This window comes from Procambarus clarkii, chromosome 77 (assembly GCF_040958095.1).
Source record: "Procambarus clarkii isolate CNS0578487 chromosome 77, FALCON_Pclarkii_2.0, whole genome shotgun sequence".
Lineage (NCBI taxonomy): Eukaryota > Metazoa > Arthropoda > Malacostraca > Decapoda > Cambaridae > Procambarus > Procambarus clarkii.
The window spans coordinates 20330773-20347598 of record NC_091226.1 but is presented as its reverse complement, the minus strand read 5'-3'; the positions used below and the strand labels follow the sequence as shown (position 1 = coordinate 20347598).

The window sequence follows — 16826 nt, the reverse complement described above, 5'->3', positions numbered from 1 at the left end:
TGTCCAGACTGACAAAGAGAGTGTGGACCAACAATAGGCTAACTGAGTATACTAAGATTCAGGTTTACAGAGCCTGTGTCCTGAGCACTCTCCTTTATGGCAGTGAGTCTTGGACACTCCGCGCCCGTCAGGAAAGACAGCTGAATGCCTACCACATGCGCTGCCTTCGACACGACGCTGGCTCAGGCACGTTGTGCGAATGGGCGACGGCAGGATCCCCAAGGATCTCCTGTACGGAGAGCTGATGCAGGGAAAGCGTCCAACAGGCAAGCCCCAGCTACGGTACAAATACGTATGCAAGAGGGACCTGAAAGCCATGGACGTCGATCTAGCTATATGGGAGACACAGGCTGCAGACCGTTCAGCCTGGAGGCAGTCTGTTCAAAGAGGTCTCTCCAAGTTCGAGGAGTCACTTGCCAAGGAATCGGAGGCAAAGAGACAGAGAAGGAAAGCCAGTAGCCAGGAAGACAGACCAGAATCGGACTTCGTTTGTGCTCGGTGTGGGAAGGACTGCCACTCTCGGATTGGCCTCATCAGTCACACCAGACGCTGCACCAGAATTGACAACTAGGGCGCAACTCCATAGTCTCCCGAGACTGAAGGATGCCTACTATTTGTTTGTACAAATGACAATCATTATTTGTTTGTTCAAATGACAGTATCATTATTTGTATAAATGACAGTATCGTTTTCTGAGGGGAGCTCCTTCGGCTCCCCAGAGGTATCCAGGCTGATATTTATACCCCTAACCTTTGGCATCAGTCAGTGTGGGTGGAGTTCTAGGCCTACCGGGGACCATGGCCAGAACCTGGCCCCCTCAGAGAGGCGCGAGGAGCAAAGGTCTATGAAAATGCACATGTGATTTGGAGCATTCTGTTTCTGCCATTAACCTGGACAGGCACCCAGAAAGGTAAGCACCTCAAAACAAACACCTGTTCTGGTTAAAACCAACGAAAATAGAAAAACATGTAGACATAACTCCCCAAATGAAAACGAGCAAACAAGCATGACGTCACATGAGCCGCGCTGCTTGTCTGCGCACCTCCCCCGACCCTGGGAGGGAAAAGGGGAAGCTCCAATAGGGACTCCCTTACCCGGGAGGGAAAGGGGCGCCTGATAGCTGGGTGGACAGCGCTTCGGATTCGTAGTCCTGAGGTTCTGGGTTCAATCCCCGGTGGAGGCGGAGACAAATGGGCAAAATGTTTCATCATGATGGCCCTGTTACCTAGCAGTAAATAGGTACCTGGGAGTTAGGCAGCTGCTACAGGCTGCATCCTGAGGGGTGTGTAACAAAAAGGAGGCCTGGTCGAGGATCAGGCCGCGGGGACGCTAAGTCCTGAAATCATCTCAAGATAATCACAAGATAATCAAGATGAGCCCCAGACCCACCGTGCTGGCGATCCAACCACTTGTTCTTAGGCTGTATAAATGCCCAAGCTGGAGCTTAGACAACTTTTCTTTCGTGTCCTGTGCATGTGCCGTGGGAGTTTGTTTTGGTTCAGGGTGGTGTGCACATGTGCTGGTGTTCTGCGTCCATTTTCTCTCAGGGGCTTCGCTTCTCACTCTTATCATTCTCCAGTCCATGCCCCGGTGCTCTTGGGGGTGTGCTGGAGTGCCGCTATGGGGAGGTCACGGGGATTTTTCCTTGCGTTTTTGGGTGGGGGGTGCTTCCTTCGCCGCTCCCCTTCTCTTCTCCGGCATGAGCGGCTCTGGCCTGCCTTCCGTAGGCTGTGCTCCCGGTTTTGCTCGGCTACGGGTGCACGATACCCTGTCCGCCTCCGGCGGCTCCGTTCTCATAGGCTTGCGTCATGGCCCTTCCGCGCCTATGTTCTGCAGGTGAGTTGGTGCGGTCTGGCATCTCCTTCGTCCTGACGCTGTTTTGTTTTTGGGAGTAGGATTGGGTGTACATACGTACTTGAGAATGTAGAACATACAAACCTAGGTGCCTGCTGCGGGGCTATTGGCCCATACGTGGCAGCTCTTGTTCTCACCACCCGATTTCTTCCTCGGATCACAGGTGACTGCAGGAAGCCTCTTGACCCATACAAAGCGGCTCCTGACTGTACTCGTCCTGCCCCCCTCTTATGCGTGTCCAACCATGCTTGAGGTCGGTGCCCCGCCTCAACCTTGTTCCACGGTGCAACAGTGGAGGTGCCTGTTCAGTGGTACGTTTTCCTGTGTCGAGGGTGTTATGTGCTCGCCTCCTTGTGCTTGCCTAATTGTGCTGCGGGGTTGGGCTCTGGCTCTTTGGTTCTGCCTCTCACCTGTCATTTGACTGACGTGCGGATTTCTGAGCCTCCTGGGCTCTCTCGTCTCTACACTTGGAACTGTGTGTGGGGTCAGCCCAAACATGGTGAATGATAGGAAATATATGCAAGAGAATACTCAGGTGGATGTACCAAAATAAGAAATGTCAGTGACAGGATGACGTGGCAACGGTAAACTATCCAGTTAAACTTGATAATCAAGGTTACAATCAAGATCAAAAATGAAACTAAGCATTTCAAGAAAGTAGGGAATCTTGTACCCGGTACTCTATATGACGAGGATAAGGGCAAGAGGGATCCTACTTGAATGTTGAGACAATTGTCTCGAAGGTAGTCCAAAAATGTAGGGATTTCTTACCTTGTCTCTAATGACAAGAGCAAAGGCAAGAGGTTTCCTACTAAAACTAGATAGTACTAACAGAATTAACAATCTTTGTGCTCTGGAAAAGAATGTTAACTCCCTACCTGTGTAAGTACCATATCTCTGACCGACGCGTAGGGGTGTGAAGTGTCAATTAATGACGAGAACTGCTTGTAGGGTCCCAACCTTACAGCATAGTCCGTGCGAGAGGAACTTTGGCCCTCTATATCCTCCTATGTTCGGGTTGCAAAGATGTGGGTGTACTTGACCCAAAGACAGACCAAAGTACCAGGGTACCAAAGGGGGTGATCTGCTGAATGAGAACTCTCCTGTAGGGACGAGAATAAGGTGGAAAGACAGGATATAGCAAAGATTATGGAACAACTAACCATGAGTATGACTGTGGCCACAATACACCACATAATCCAAAGTCATCCAACAATCATAAAATGCTACATCTGGAAAGCAAACAGTATGAAGCACCATAAAAATTAGTCAAAGAATAAGAGTTCTGAAAAATTAAATTTGTAATAAAGCCAAGTACAGTTATAACAACTTTAAGTGAAGAGTCTAGAAGCATTACCTGAATGAGGCTCCTAGGACAGGCCCCTAATTTGTGACGGTAAACGTTGGTGGTGGTGCAGTCTGTGATGCCACTCACAAAATATTTAAAAACAAAAAAGAAAAAAAAGTTAAACTGCAAAAGGTGTCTTCACAGTGTGATAAACTGTAGGATAAAACAAAGGGAAAAAACATTTAAAAATACTTTACTTTGATAAAAATATGAATTTAAACAAATTACAAAAAATATCCAGGCTTGGCTTTAATACAAAATGTGCAAAACAAACAAGATGAATAATCAAATTTAAGTTACGTTATGGTGCAAAAAAATATATGGTGCAGAATACCATGAGCTAGTCTGACTAAATCTGTTACCACACCGAGATATGTCAACAGGTCTACTCAGTGGAGCACACAGGAGTAATCTGAATCTTAGATTAGGGGCTTGGTAGCCCCTATTTATACAGAATATCGGCCGAGCAGAGGGCGCTGATGTCTTCTATAAACTATGAACTGGCTCCTTTAACTGCTTGTTACGGAGGGCGTGGCCTCCCAGCGACCCAGGTGCGAGGTGGGGTGACAGGCCATGGTACAGGAGGGGGACTGGTAGACTGATGGTATTGTCTAGACGTCTGGAAGTAGTTGTTGTTGTTCTTGGGTGCAGTTCTTTATTACATAGACGTGAATGAGTAGAATAGGCGATAATGGAGTAGGCCGAATCTCTTCCAAGAGATTTTACCGTGACAATGTAATGAAACACTATTTGCTGGGTGAGACCCGGAGGCTCTCCGGCATCCCTCTCTCCGGTCGGCAGTTTTTCGCATATTTCTGACATCCAGCCTCTGAACTCAAGGTGTGGGTGGGTGGCGTGAGGTGTCTGGGGCAGCCCCTTCCCCCTCCCGGGAAGGGGGGAGATGCGCAGACAGGGGCACGGCACGGCACGTGGGGATGACATGCTCGTTTGCTCGTTTATCTTTGGGGAGTTCTGTCCATTCAGTTGACTTTCAGTAGTAGTTTCAACCAGAATAGGAGGTTTGTTTTGGAATGCTTACCTTTCTGGGTGCCTGACCCAGTTGATGGTAGATATAGAATGTTCCAAATCACATGTGCAGTTCTATAGGCCATTGCTCCTCGTGCCTCTCTGAGGGGGGCCAGGTTCTGGCTCGTGATCCCCAGTAGGCTAAAGACACTGACTGATGCCAAAGTCTAATATATCCATATTTGCTTGGATAGCTCCGGGGAGCCTCAGGGGTCACACCCAGAAAATGGCATTTCATTACATTGAACACTGGTTTTTGGAGGTTTTCTTCCTCTTATCTTACCCCTGCAGAGGTTCCGGAGGCCCTTGGTGCCTACCTCCGGCATGACCCAGTTTGGATCCGGTTTTGTTTGAGCTCGGTTCCTCTTACACTGATCGGGTGCATTCCAGGGTTCCGGTATCTTCCTGGCTGGCAGCCTGCCTCGACGACTGGTAGGTGTGGGCTCCCTGCCAGTCTGCTTGTCTGGTAGTTGGAGTTCTGGTTCTTTCCTAGCTTGTCGGGTTTGGATTCCTGATTACTTTGCTCAAGTCTCAATTGGTTCCGTCCCAGGTTCGTACTTGTCTGGGCCTAGTGTGAGGTTCTCGGACTGCATCCATTTCTCTTCCTCTTGTGATTTTGCTCCGGTTGCAGTCTTGCCTTCAGCTGTTTTTTCAGAGGGACCCAGGTCAATCGGCGGTTGCTCAAGCAGCTGTGCGGATGTCTAAACTTTGCTCTACTGGTTTTCTGCTGGGCTTGGTTTGGCTTTGAAGACTGTTCTGTTATCTTCAGAGCAGCCTCTTTTCCCACTCTCACATTCACTGGGTTCATTTCCTGGTGTCCTTGCGCTGGGTGCTGCATTGATTACTTCATCTTCATGTTTTTTCGGGGTTCGGTGCCATGGCACCGTCCTCTATCCTTGGTCGATGTGTTCCAGGATGCCTCATCTCTCGGCTTGGGCTTTGTGACCAGTGCTCACCTGTCCAGCCAGGGGCGTTGGGGCTCTCATTCTGTCGGGCTCACAGTACAGCGCGGCGGTGTGGCAGCAGATTCGGCTTCCTCAGGGCTTACTTGAACTTTGAGTAATTCAGCTATGTGTAAGCAATTATTGAGTGATTATTGTACAACTGATGACCAAACACAATATGTGCACACATATTTGCTACTAGCAACCAATATGCATCCCCCTGTAGAAAGCAGAAGATGTACTATTCTTTAGTTTCATTTTAATGGTGTGATCACTACAGCTGTCTCAGCTAAGTAGGATGTAACCCAGATTCATTCCAAGGTGTCTTATCAAATGTGCACCGTGCAGCGGATACAAGTCACATCGTACACAAGATGATTAGCCAACGAATTTTGAAACCTACCTAACTTAACCTAACCCAACCCAACCCAACCCAACCCAACCCAACCCAACCCAACCCAACCCAACCCAACCCATCCCATCCTATCCCATCAAATCCCATCCAATCCCATCCCATCCCATCCCATCCCATCCCAACCCAACCCAACCCAACCCAACCCAACCCTACCCAACCCTACCCAACCCTACCCAACCCAACCCAACCCAACCCAACCCAACCCAACCCTACCCAACCCTACCCAACCAAGCAAAATACAGTCTAACCTAGCTAATACATCCTAACATGGCAATATACACGGTTTTAACAAATAGAAAACAAGCATCTTTGAATCGACTTGTGTCATAAGCAACCATGCCCCCTGTGTATCTACTCTTCTTTTCAGGAAAATAATAAGTCCTATAATTCATAATTAAGCTCAAGATATTTGTCAGCAGTGGCAATGACCATCTTGCTCTTGTAGAGGTAACACACTTTGAGGTTTAAGCAGTTTGCCTTTCATAAATATGGAACAATTTACTAATGAACATTTTATATGATTCAGTATAAAGTATAACTATACATGAACAAATCCACAATGGCCGTAATGAGGGTTCAAACCTACGTCCGGGATAAGCCCAGACGTGCCTTAGTCGATTGCGCATGGCATGGTTATCTTGAGGTTATCTTGAGATGATTTCGGGGCTTTTTAGTGTCCCCGCGGCCCGGTCCTCGACCAGGCCTCCACTCCCAGGAAGCAGCCCGTGACAGCTGACTAAATCCCAGGTACCTGTTTTACTGCTAGGTAGCAGGGGCATAGGGTGAAAGAAACTCTGCCCATTGTTTCTCGCTGGCGCCTGGGATCGAACCCAGGACCACAGGATCACAAGTCCAGCGTGCTGTCTGCTCGGCCCTGGGGGTCAGGCCAGGGTCCCTTCTAGAGCCGGTCGGGAGCTGGTAAAAGAATTGCAACCGGGAGTGCTACTGCCCTCACATGGATTCTGCAGTCTCTCGAACCCTCATCACAGCCCTTGTGGGTTTGTTCATTTGGTGTATCACGCTATTGTGATTTGAGTGTGTATTACTATACATAGTTTTTTAAATTGATGTAATATCTGTGTAACTGTATTTTAGTGTTCTCTGATATTTTTTCAGTACTTGTTGCAGAGTACACTGTGTACAACAGAGCTGTACAATATTCCAATTTCAATCAAAATATATTATTGATTCTATATTCTTTATATATTTATGCATGTTGTAATTTCATCTTCAGAACATTGTTGGAACTTGGCCGAGAATGGCTACAACAGAGCAATCCCAATCTGAGTTCTGCTTTGGCAGCTCAACTGGAATGCACCTGGCTACACAGTGCTAAGGTGGCACGCAAGTCTGGACACACTCAGCAAGGAGAATGGGCACTTCTTGGTGCAGGTCAGTAGTTGATATCCTCATTATCGATCATTCCTGAGTGTCAACTCTGTAGTTTTCTTGATTTTAAGTACTGTACTGGTTTTCTTGATTATAAGTATTACAAGTCAGACTAGCTAATGCCAGGTGTCTGACAGATTGTATTTGCCTACTGAGGACTAAGGCCTACAGACACACTTGCCTTTCCCCTCTCTATGGTTATGGGAGCCCATGAGAATGAGGTAAACTAGCTTAGAAATAGCTATGTGGGCCACTCCATGGACCAGCCTTTTGGATCAAGTTATCACATGTCATCAAGCCTGAACCCAGGCTGAGCTTAGGGTGTACAAAAACTTTCAGAAACCACTCCAGGTATTTTGGAACATGCCTCATGACCAAAACAAAGCAACTAAACAAATGGAGTCCACTATGAAAAAAAATAAAGTACACGAAACTCACTACTTACCTCATCCACCAATAGGTGGCAGCCCTGTCCACCTATAGTCCAGGTTGCAGGCCCACTTCACATTACTTGTATCCTGGTTTGTGAATACAGTGCCGGGGAGATTTTGGTAGTATAGTTGGGTTTGTTCTCGACAATCGGGAATCCTGGGTGGGACGGAAATGTTGGGCACATTTTCTTTCACCTAATACCTCAGTTCACCTGGCAGTAAATAGGTACCTGGAAGTTAGTCAACTGTTGTGGAGTTGCATTTTGGGGAGGGTCAGTAGTTTGACCTTGGGGAACCTCAGTATAAGCCTACTGTACATAAACAGGCTGCCTGTCCCCAACAAAATGAATTATTTAAGTTGCACTACACAGTGCCACTTTATAATATGACACTAATATATAACATACAGTTAAATCCACTCAATTTAATGGCCTATATGGGGCTGTACCCAGGTCGTTAAATGCGGGGCTTTGGTATTTCTGAAATTGGTAAGTGTCGGTAATATTTCAAGTAACATTCAGGTAAGATATGTCTTGAGGTTATCTTGAGATGATTTTGAGGCTTACCTACTCCTCAGGAAGCAGCCCGTAGCAGCTGTCTAACTCCCAGGTACCTATATACTGCTAGGTAACAGGGGCATCAGGGTAAAAGAAACAGTTTGCCTATTTGTCTCCGCCTCCACCGGGGATTGAACCCGGAACCTCAGGACTACGAATCCGAAGAGCTGTCCACCCAGCTGTCAGGCGCAACAGTGCCACAGTGCCATATATATTTTGTACAGACAGCCACTGGGTCCACCACTCTAGTGCCATCTACCCTGTGATGTCACAGATTCCCGGCACATTGTTTTGATTTGTCAGAAGGCTGGAGTGTTCATTACGTGACTTTGTTGTACATATCTGCGCAGGGATGGAAGGATGGAGGGAGGCAGGGATAGAAGGAGGAATGGATGGAGGGATGGATGGAGGGAGGGATGGAGGGAGGGATGGATGGAGGGAGGGATGGAGGGAGGGATGGATGGAGGGAGGGATGAAGGGAGGGAGGGAGGAAGGGAGGGATGGATGGGTGGAGGGAGGGATGGATGGGTGGAGGGATGGAGGGAGGGAGGGAGGGATGGAGGGAGAGATGGAGGGATGGATAGGTGGATGGATGGATGGATGGAGTTTTTTTATTATTATTATTATTATTTCCTACCACAGTCGTGGCCAGACATTTACAATGCTAACCAGCATATATACATTTTCTTCTGTCCTCCATGAACAGGGTTAGAGATTTGTTAAACATATAGTTCAGGGATTTATTAAACAATCAACCACAGAAGGTGATTCGGTGCTTTTAAAATGCTAATCTAACCTATATATGTAAATACATAGATATACAGATTTATGTATGCCTTACATAAAGTGTTCGATGTGTCTTTTACATTGTGTCATTAATGTGCATTTACAAAGGTAAAATGTAATTCTGATCAGCTTTCACATATACTTTATACACATATATATACATATACACACACACACACACACACACACACATATACGTACATATACATATATACACACACATGCATACACATACACGGAGTAAGTCCCTGATCATTTTTGGCTGCAAAGAAAAGGAGATAACATCTAGGTCAGAAAGAGCTGTAGAAGAAGCGAAAGTAGTAGATAAAATTGTTGGCCTCGTGGAAGGTCTTACAACCATAGAGAATGTCTGCGACTACAGGAGAATAGGCAGATATGTAAAAGGGAAAGATCGACCTTTGAGGATCACCCTAAATGGTGCCAAACAGATGGAAGAAGTACTAAGGAATGCTAGAAAATTACAAAGTGATGAGGATGGGAAAGTGTGGTCGTTAAGACGAGATCTTTCAAAAGAAGACAGAGAGAAGCTGAAACTGAACCTTGCCGAGGCAAAATGTTTAAATAAGAGCAGGAATGAAGAAGAAATCAATTGCAGGCGATGAGTCACAATAACGTGGCTGAAGTATGTTGACCAGACCACACACTAGAAATTGAAGGGACGACGACGTTTCAGTCCGTCCTGGACCATTCTCAAGTCGATTGTGATGAGGACAGGTAGGGACAGGCATTAAATAGGCAAGAGAGAGCTGAGGAGGAAAGTCAGGTGTAGGGGATAGTAGTAATGAGAACTGCAGCAGGCCTATTGGCCCATACGAGGCAGCTCCTATTATAACCACCGAAGGAGATAGTAATAGGAATAAGAGAAGGATAGCAAGGGAGCGTAGAAGACAATGAACAGAAAAAGGGAGAAGAGAGAAAGAAAGAAATGGAAGGGGGAAAGCTTATGTTAAGTCACGTTTGTTAGAAAGATTAGAGCATTTGAGTATATACTGTGAAAGGGAAGAGTCCACAGCAACAAAGCCAGGACTCAAGTTCATGTTGGGTACATTGTTAATAAGAGCCGATTCTACAAGACGGCGTCTGTGTAGAGTAGAGGCAGGAAAGATTATTTTGGAGGAAGACCAATCAATGGGATGATTAGAATCCCTCACATGGCAGAAGAGAGCATTGTTAGTGTCTGCAGACTTAACACTTCTCTTGTGTTCTTTAAGTCTGTCATTCAGTGTACGGCCAGTTTCGCCAAAGTATTGGAGAGGACAAGATGAACAGGAAATAGAGTAGACACCAGCAGCATTAGAAGCAGGAGGAGCAGTGTGAACTAGATTGCTACGAAGTGTGTTAGTTTGTCGAAAGGCGAGTTTAATGTCAAGAGGACGAAAGGTATTGGTAAAAGTTTTGAGTTCAGATATGAAGGGAAGGCATAGTACAGTGCTACTAGTGTTGGAAGCAGGTTTAGGATGAAAGAAATTTCGTTTAGCTTGAGAGTGGGCACAGTTGATGAAATGCAAAGGATAACCAAGGCGAGAGAATGAATTGTAGATAAAGGCAATTTCAGAATCAAGAAACTGAGGGTCGCTGATGCGTAGAGCACGGAGGAAGAGAGAGACGAGGACACTTTTCTTAACAGAAAGAGGATGGTAGGAAAAGAAGTGAATGTACATGCCACTATGCATGGGTTTACGGTAGACAGAGAAAGAGAACCCAGACAAAGAGCTGTGAACATGAACATCAAGAAAAGGAAGGAGGGAATTAGATTCCCACTCAACTTTGAAATGGATAGAAGGAGCCAGATTGTTAAGAGAGGCGAGGAAAGGCTGGAAAAGATTAAGGTCATGAGGCCATAAAGCAAAAATGTCATCAACATAGCGAAGCCAGAGAGAGGGACGAGTATCAATAGAAGGAAAAAGAACAGTTTCGAAGTATTCCATGTAGAAATTAGCAAGAACAGGGGAGAGAGGGGAACCCATAGCGACACCGAAAGTTTGAGTGTAATATTTACCGTTGAAAGAGAAAGAGTTAGATTCAACACAGAGTCTAATGAGATCGAGGAAAACGTCAGTGGGAAGTGGGAGAGGAAGGAGACCCTCTGACGCCTTCTGTCTGAGGAAAGAGAGAACGTCATCGAGCGGAACATTAGTGAACAGAGAGTCGACATCAAGAACCAGCTCAGGTTTCTTAAAGACTGTCTTGCTGAGCAAGTTCTCCCTCATTCTTTATCTCACTTTCTCCAGTTCAACACTTCGGGATCTCCTTTCCCTGAACATGCCCGCCTTCTTCTTCAAGAACTTATTCATGCCACCTCCTTGCAAGTTGACGAGGCTTTTCTTGCTGTTCGTCAACAGCAACGCTTTCTGTCCTCTTCTTCCCAGTGATCTATGCAATATCATTTTTCCAATTGCATTTGACACTGCTCACGTCTCCTCTTCCCACCACTCCTCCACACTACACAACAAACTTCAACGCCTGATCTCCAACAGTCCTTGGGCCAAATACTCTCTCTCTGACTGTGTTACCAACCTTTCGTCCTACTCTCTTTCTAAGCACCAGCAAGAACTTCTTGGTCTTGGTCTGTCTTTTGCTACTTCCCCTGGCCCACGCTGTGGCATTGATCTCATTAGTTCCTTTGACAGGTTTGTCAATTCTAACTCTAGTACTCTTTCGGACCTGTCTGCCTTTAGAGGGGCCCTTATCCCCGTTCTTGACAGCTTGTTTTCTAAAAATAACCACCTTCCTCGTCGCTTCCAGCTTGCCCTTGCCTCCCTGAAATCTAACAACTCTATTCTTATCCTTCCTTCAGACAAAAGCAATTCGGTGGTTGTCCTTGACCGTGAGGACTACCTCCGAAAAGCAGATGTCTTGCTCTCTGACTCTCACACTTATGCTCCTCTGACTTCTAACCCTTTGGATCGCCTCAAAACTTCCTTTAACCGCAAACTAAGACAGCTCTCTAGTCTTTGCCCTCCTGACTTTGATCTCATTAAACGTTTCCGTGTCATCTGCCCTTCTCTTCCTTATTTCTATGGTCTTCCTAAGACTCATAAACCTGGTGTTCCTCTTCGTCCTATCATTTCTTCACGGGGCTCTGTCAGCTATCCTCTTGCCTCCTGGCTCGCTAAAACCCTGACACCTTACCTTGGCACTTTATCCCCTGCCCACCTTCGTCACTCTCAGGACTTCATAGAAAGACTGCGCCTGCAACCCTCTTGTAAAATGCTTAGTCTTGATGTCGACTCTCTGTTCACTAATGTTCCGCTCGATGACGTTCTCTCTTTCCTCAGACAGAAGGCGTCAGAGGGTCTCCTTCCTCTCCCACTTCCCACTGACGTTTTCCTCGATCTCATTAGACTCTGTGTTGAATCTAACTCTTTCTCTTTCAACGGTAAATATTACACTCAAACTTTCGGTGTCGCTATGGGTTCCCCTCTCTCCCCTGTTCTTGCTAATTTCTACATGGAATACTTCGAAACTGTTCTTTTTCCTTCTATTGATACTCGTCCCTCTCTCTGGCTTCGCTATGTTGATGACATTTTTGCTTTATGGCCTCATGACCTTAATCTTTTCCAGCCTTTCCTCGCCTCTCTTAACAATCTGGCTCCTTCTATCCATTTCAAAGTTGAGTGGGAATCTAATTCCCTCCTTCCTTTTCTTGATGTTCATGTTCACAGCTCTTTGTCTGGGTTCTCTTTCTCTGTCTACCGTAAACCCATGCATAGTGGCATGTACATTCACTTCTTTTCCTACCATCCTCTTTCTGTTAAGAAAAGTGTCCTCGTCTCTCTCTTCCTCCGTGCTCTACGCATCAGCGACCCTCAGTTTCTTGATTCTGAAATTGCCTTTATCTACAATTCATTCTCTCGCCTTGGTTATCCTTTGCATTTCATCAACTGTGCCCACTCTCAAGCTAAACGAAATTTCTTTCATCCTAAACCTGCTTCCAACACTAGTAGCACTGTACTATGCCTTCCCTTCATATCTGAACTCAAAACTTTTACCAATACCTTTCGTCCTCTTGACATTAAACTCGCCTTTCGACAAACTAACACACTTCGTAGCAATCTAGTTCACACTGCTCCTCCTGCTTCTAATGCTGCTGGTGTCTACTCTATTTCCTGTTCATCTTGTCCTCTCCAATACTTTGGCGAAACTGGCCGTACACTGAATGACAGACTTAAAGAACACAAGAGAAGTGTTAAGTCTGCAGACACTAACAATGCTCTCTTCTGCCATGTGAGGGATTCTAATCATCCCATTGATTGGTCTTCCTCCAAAATAATCTTTCCTGCCTCTACTCTACACAGACGCCGTCTTGTAGAATCGGCTCTTATTAACAATGTACCCAACATGAACTTGAGTCCTGGCTTTGTTGCTGTGGACTCTTCCCTTTCACAGTATATACTCAAATGCTCTAATCTTTCTAACAAACGTGACTTAACATAAGCTTTCCCCCTTCCATTTCTTTCTTTCTCTCTTCTCCCTTTTTCTGTTCATTGTCTTCTACGCTCCCTTGCTATCCTTCTCTTATTCCTATTACTATCTCCTTCGGTGGTTATAATAGGAGCTGCCTCGTATGGGCCAATAGGCCTGCTGCAGTTCTCATTACTACTATCCCCTACACCTGACTTTCCTCCTCAGCTCTCTCTTGCCTATTTAATGCCTGTCCCTACCTGTCCTCATCACAATCGACTTGAGAATGGTCCAGGACGGACCGAAACGTCGTCGTCCCTTCAATTTCTAGTGTGTGGTCTGGTCAACAAGAAATCAATTCTTTTTTCTACAAAGTGTTAGGGGTAGGCAGACCAGTAAAGTGGTACATAAAGGCAAACCAACAAAATCAATAGAGAGAGGGGGAGTGAAGAATAAGGAGAGGGGGAACAAGTTCCTGAAGATGGCATACACCAATGTAGATGGAGTGAGGGCTTCCGGGTCTCGCCCAGAAAATGGCGTTTCATTACATTCAACGCTGGTTTTTTACCATGTGGGGTGTGTTTTGTTATGCCTACCTTTCTTTTGCCTAACCCCGGTCGATGGCAGATAAGGAAAACCCCAACTACAAGGGGGTTTTCCAGTGCCATTGCTCAATGAAACCTCTCTAAAGGGGCCAGGTTCTGGCGCTGGTCCCTGGTAGGTCTGAACTTCTTAGCTAATGTCCCGGTCTAATATAACATACATTAGCCCGATAAGCTCCAGGGAACCTCCGGGGCTCACCCAGAAAATGGTGTTTCATTACATTCAACGCTGGTTTTCTGTGGGGAGCCCCTACGGCTCCCTGGAGCTTATCGGGCTAATGTATGTTATGTTAGACCGGGACATTAGCTATGGAGTTCAGACCTACCAGGGACCAGCGCCAGAACCTGGCCCCTTCAGAGAGGTTTCAGGGAGCAATGGCCCTGGAAAACCCCATATGATTGGGGGTTTTCCTTATCTGCCATCGACCGGGGTTAGGCACCCAGAAAGGTAGGCGTAACAAAACAAACCCCACATGGTAAGAAACTACAACAAAAACCGAACAGAGAGGTAGAAAACTCCCTACAATCCCAAGGAAAACAATCAAACAATCAATTTACTGCCGCGCCGGTCGTCCGCGCAGCACTCCCCTCCCCGGGAGGGGGAGGGGGGGGCCCGGACCTCACCACGCCGGCTGCCGTCAGTTCGGAAACTAGGCTTCAACCAACGCGAAAAATCCCGCCGACCGGATGGGAGGGAGGGTATCCAGGGAGCCTCCGGGGCTCACCCAGAATATGGCGTTTCATTACATTCAACGCTGGTTTTCTGTGGGGAGCCCCTACGGCTCCCTGGAGCTACATACCCAAAGAGAAGGAAAAAAGGGGACTTACCCGGGAGGCGGCGGCCACAAACTCCTCAACGCGAAGTCGAGACAACTGGCTGCAACCTGCGACCCAAAGCAACACAAGAACGATGAAGAGCAGGGACGTTCACCAAATAACGGGCGGCCAGGACCCTGTTCGACTTTCAAAATCCACGCGCCCGAATATGTGCCCAAGACATATTACCAAACACGGCAGCCAAAGCCGCAAACTTCCTAACGTCATGGGAGCGAGGGTAGACTGCAGGCTGGCTAGACTTAACCCTTAAATGGCACATAGCTATATACCATTTGACACCCACAGGCGCATACCAAAAAAAAAAAAAAAAAAAATTATTTTTTCTTCCTAACCTGTTAATTTGTGTTCACTGATCATGGGAAAAATAATAAAAAAATCGTAAGTGGCATATATTGCCCACTATAGGGCGGGGAAGTCTGGCAAAAATCAGGCGCTGACAGAGCGTGCGTCCCAGGCGGTCTGTTGATCGCTAGCTGTCAGGCCAGAGTTTCCACAAAGAGATAATTACCTAATTATTTCAATGTCTCTGTTTGATTTTTCATAGTTTTTTTGCTGTAATATTATTCAATAGTGTGTAGTTTGATATATTTATATAATAAAATGAGTGAATCATTGCTGTACTCAAAAATATGGTGTGCCTATTGTTGATTCAATTATGTTCATCAAACAGTGAACAAATACTTTGTCAGTTATTACACTATATACACAGGTTATATATAAGTATCTGCATGTTTTGTTCACCATGACTAACCACTAAGTTGATATGCTGAGTGGCAGTGGCAGGCAGTGACTGGCTGCCACTGGCTGCCACTGTCTCCCTCACCTCACCTCACCTGCCTTGCCACCATTCTCCACCCACCATTCTGTTTTTGCTTTTATATACAGATGTTATATATAAGTATTTACATGTTTTGTTCACCATAACTGTACATCTAAGCTTGTATGGTGAGTAAAGGCACAAAGACGTAGGACCTCACACAATCAGCTGGTGGCGGCCGCCCTCAAGGCCAGACGCACTAATATTTCTCCTACAACAATACTGTTTGTGGTGTTATTACGCTATATACACACATTATATATAAATATCTACCTGTTTTATTCACCATACTTGTACAAGTAAACTGGTATGGTGCCCAAAGACCATTGTGGTCATCAGTAAACAACATGGTAAGTCCTGCAGACGACGCTCCTCCGTCATCAAAATGGCGGCTCCCAACCTCCTACTCTCGCTGTTATCTCACACTATACACACGTTATATATAAGTATCTACATTTGTGTTCACCATAGCGAACCACTAAACTGGTATGGTGAGTGCAGTCAATAAAAGGTGGCCACACACACTCAAAAGACAACGCCACCATCCTCCCTCCCACAGCATTACTCCTCCCTCCATGGCGCACAGCGCCAAATATCACCACAATCCTGCTATTATCAGAACCCTGGTCTGTTTTATCACAGTCAAGGGTCTTCTGTAATAATATCATCGCTACATAATAGCATGAACAAGTATATTATGGCATTTTTAGGCGATGCTGTGGTCACAAGCTGAACAGCAGTGCTGTGAGTTCATGCTGCGTGCGTCAGGCTTGGTAGCTGACTCAATACTGAGGCCCCTAACACCCGGGAGTTTGGCCCACGATTTTTTTTTTAAATGGCGTTTGTTTACAAGAGCCCTGATGAAGGTGTGGTGAACCCCGTGTATCCGCAGGCCATTTAAATCTTGCGTAGTATTCCAAAGCATAACATGATGCGATGCGCAATTTACTGCAAGTCGGTCAAAGCATCATATGATGCGATGCGCAATTGAAGGGTTAATAACCCTGCGGACAACCTGGGAGACCCGAGCCCTGGAACAGGGAATGAGGGAAACCGGATCAACCCAAAGCGCATCCCCAGCCACCCCGGCTGAAGCGCGCAGGTAACGGCGAAGTGCTGCAACAGGACACAACACATGATGCACCCCCGGCCGAACCAACCAAGCATCAATGACCCAAGGACCCCTCCGGAAAGAAGCCGTCTGGTTCTTCGCCAGAAAAGATAGAGAAGGCTGCAAACGGACAAACCTACCCCCAGGACCAAAAGAGCAGAAACCCCTGCGCCGGAGGAGAGCATGAAGCTCCCCTACCCGGCCCCCAGAGGCCAATGCCAACAAAAACAAAGCCTTGGAAAAACAATCAGGAACCGAAGGGGCCACCACAAACCGAGGAGAGG

General features: G+C 46.4%; 1 protein-coding gene across 3 annotated transcripts in view; it reads left to right on the top strand.

Moving 5' to 3' along the window:
* The window catches only part of mei-41 (meiotic 41), a 641172-nt gene that overhangs the window by 448594 nt on the left and 175752 nt on the right, over positions 1–16826 (top strand). For all 3 annotated transcript variants that reach the window (XM_045729178.2, XM_045729176.2, XM_045729177.2), the window contains one exon: positions 6822–6979. In XM_045729178.2, coding sequence (XP_045585134.2) covers positions 6822–6979 — 158 coding nt within the window. The remainder of the gene's footprint in view (positions 1–6821; positions 6980–16826) is intronic.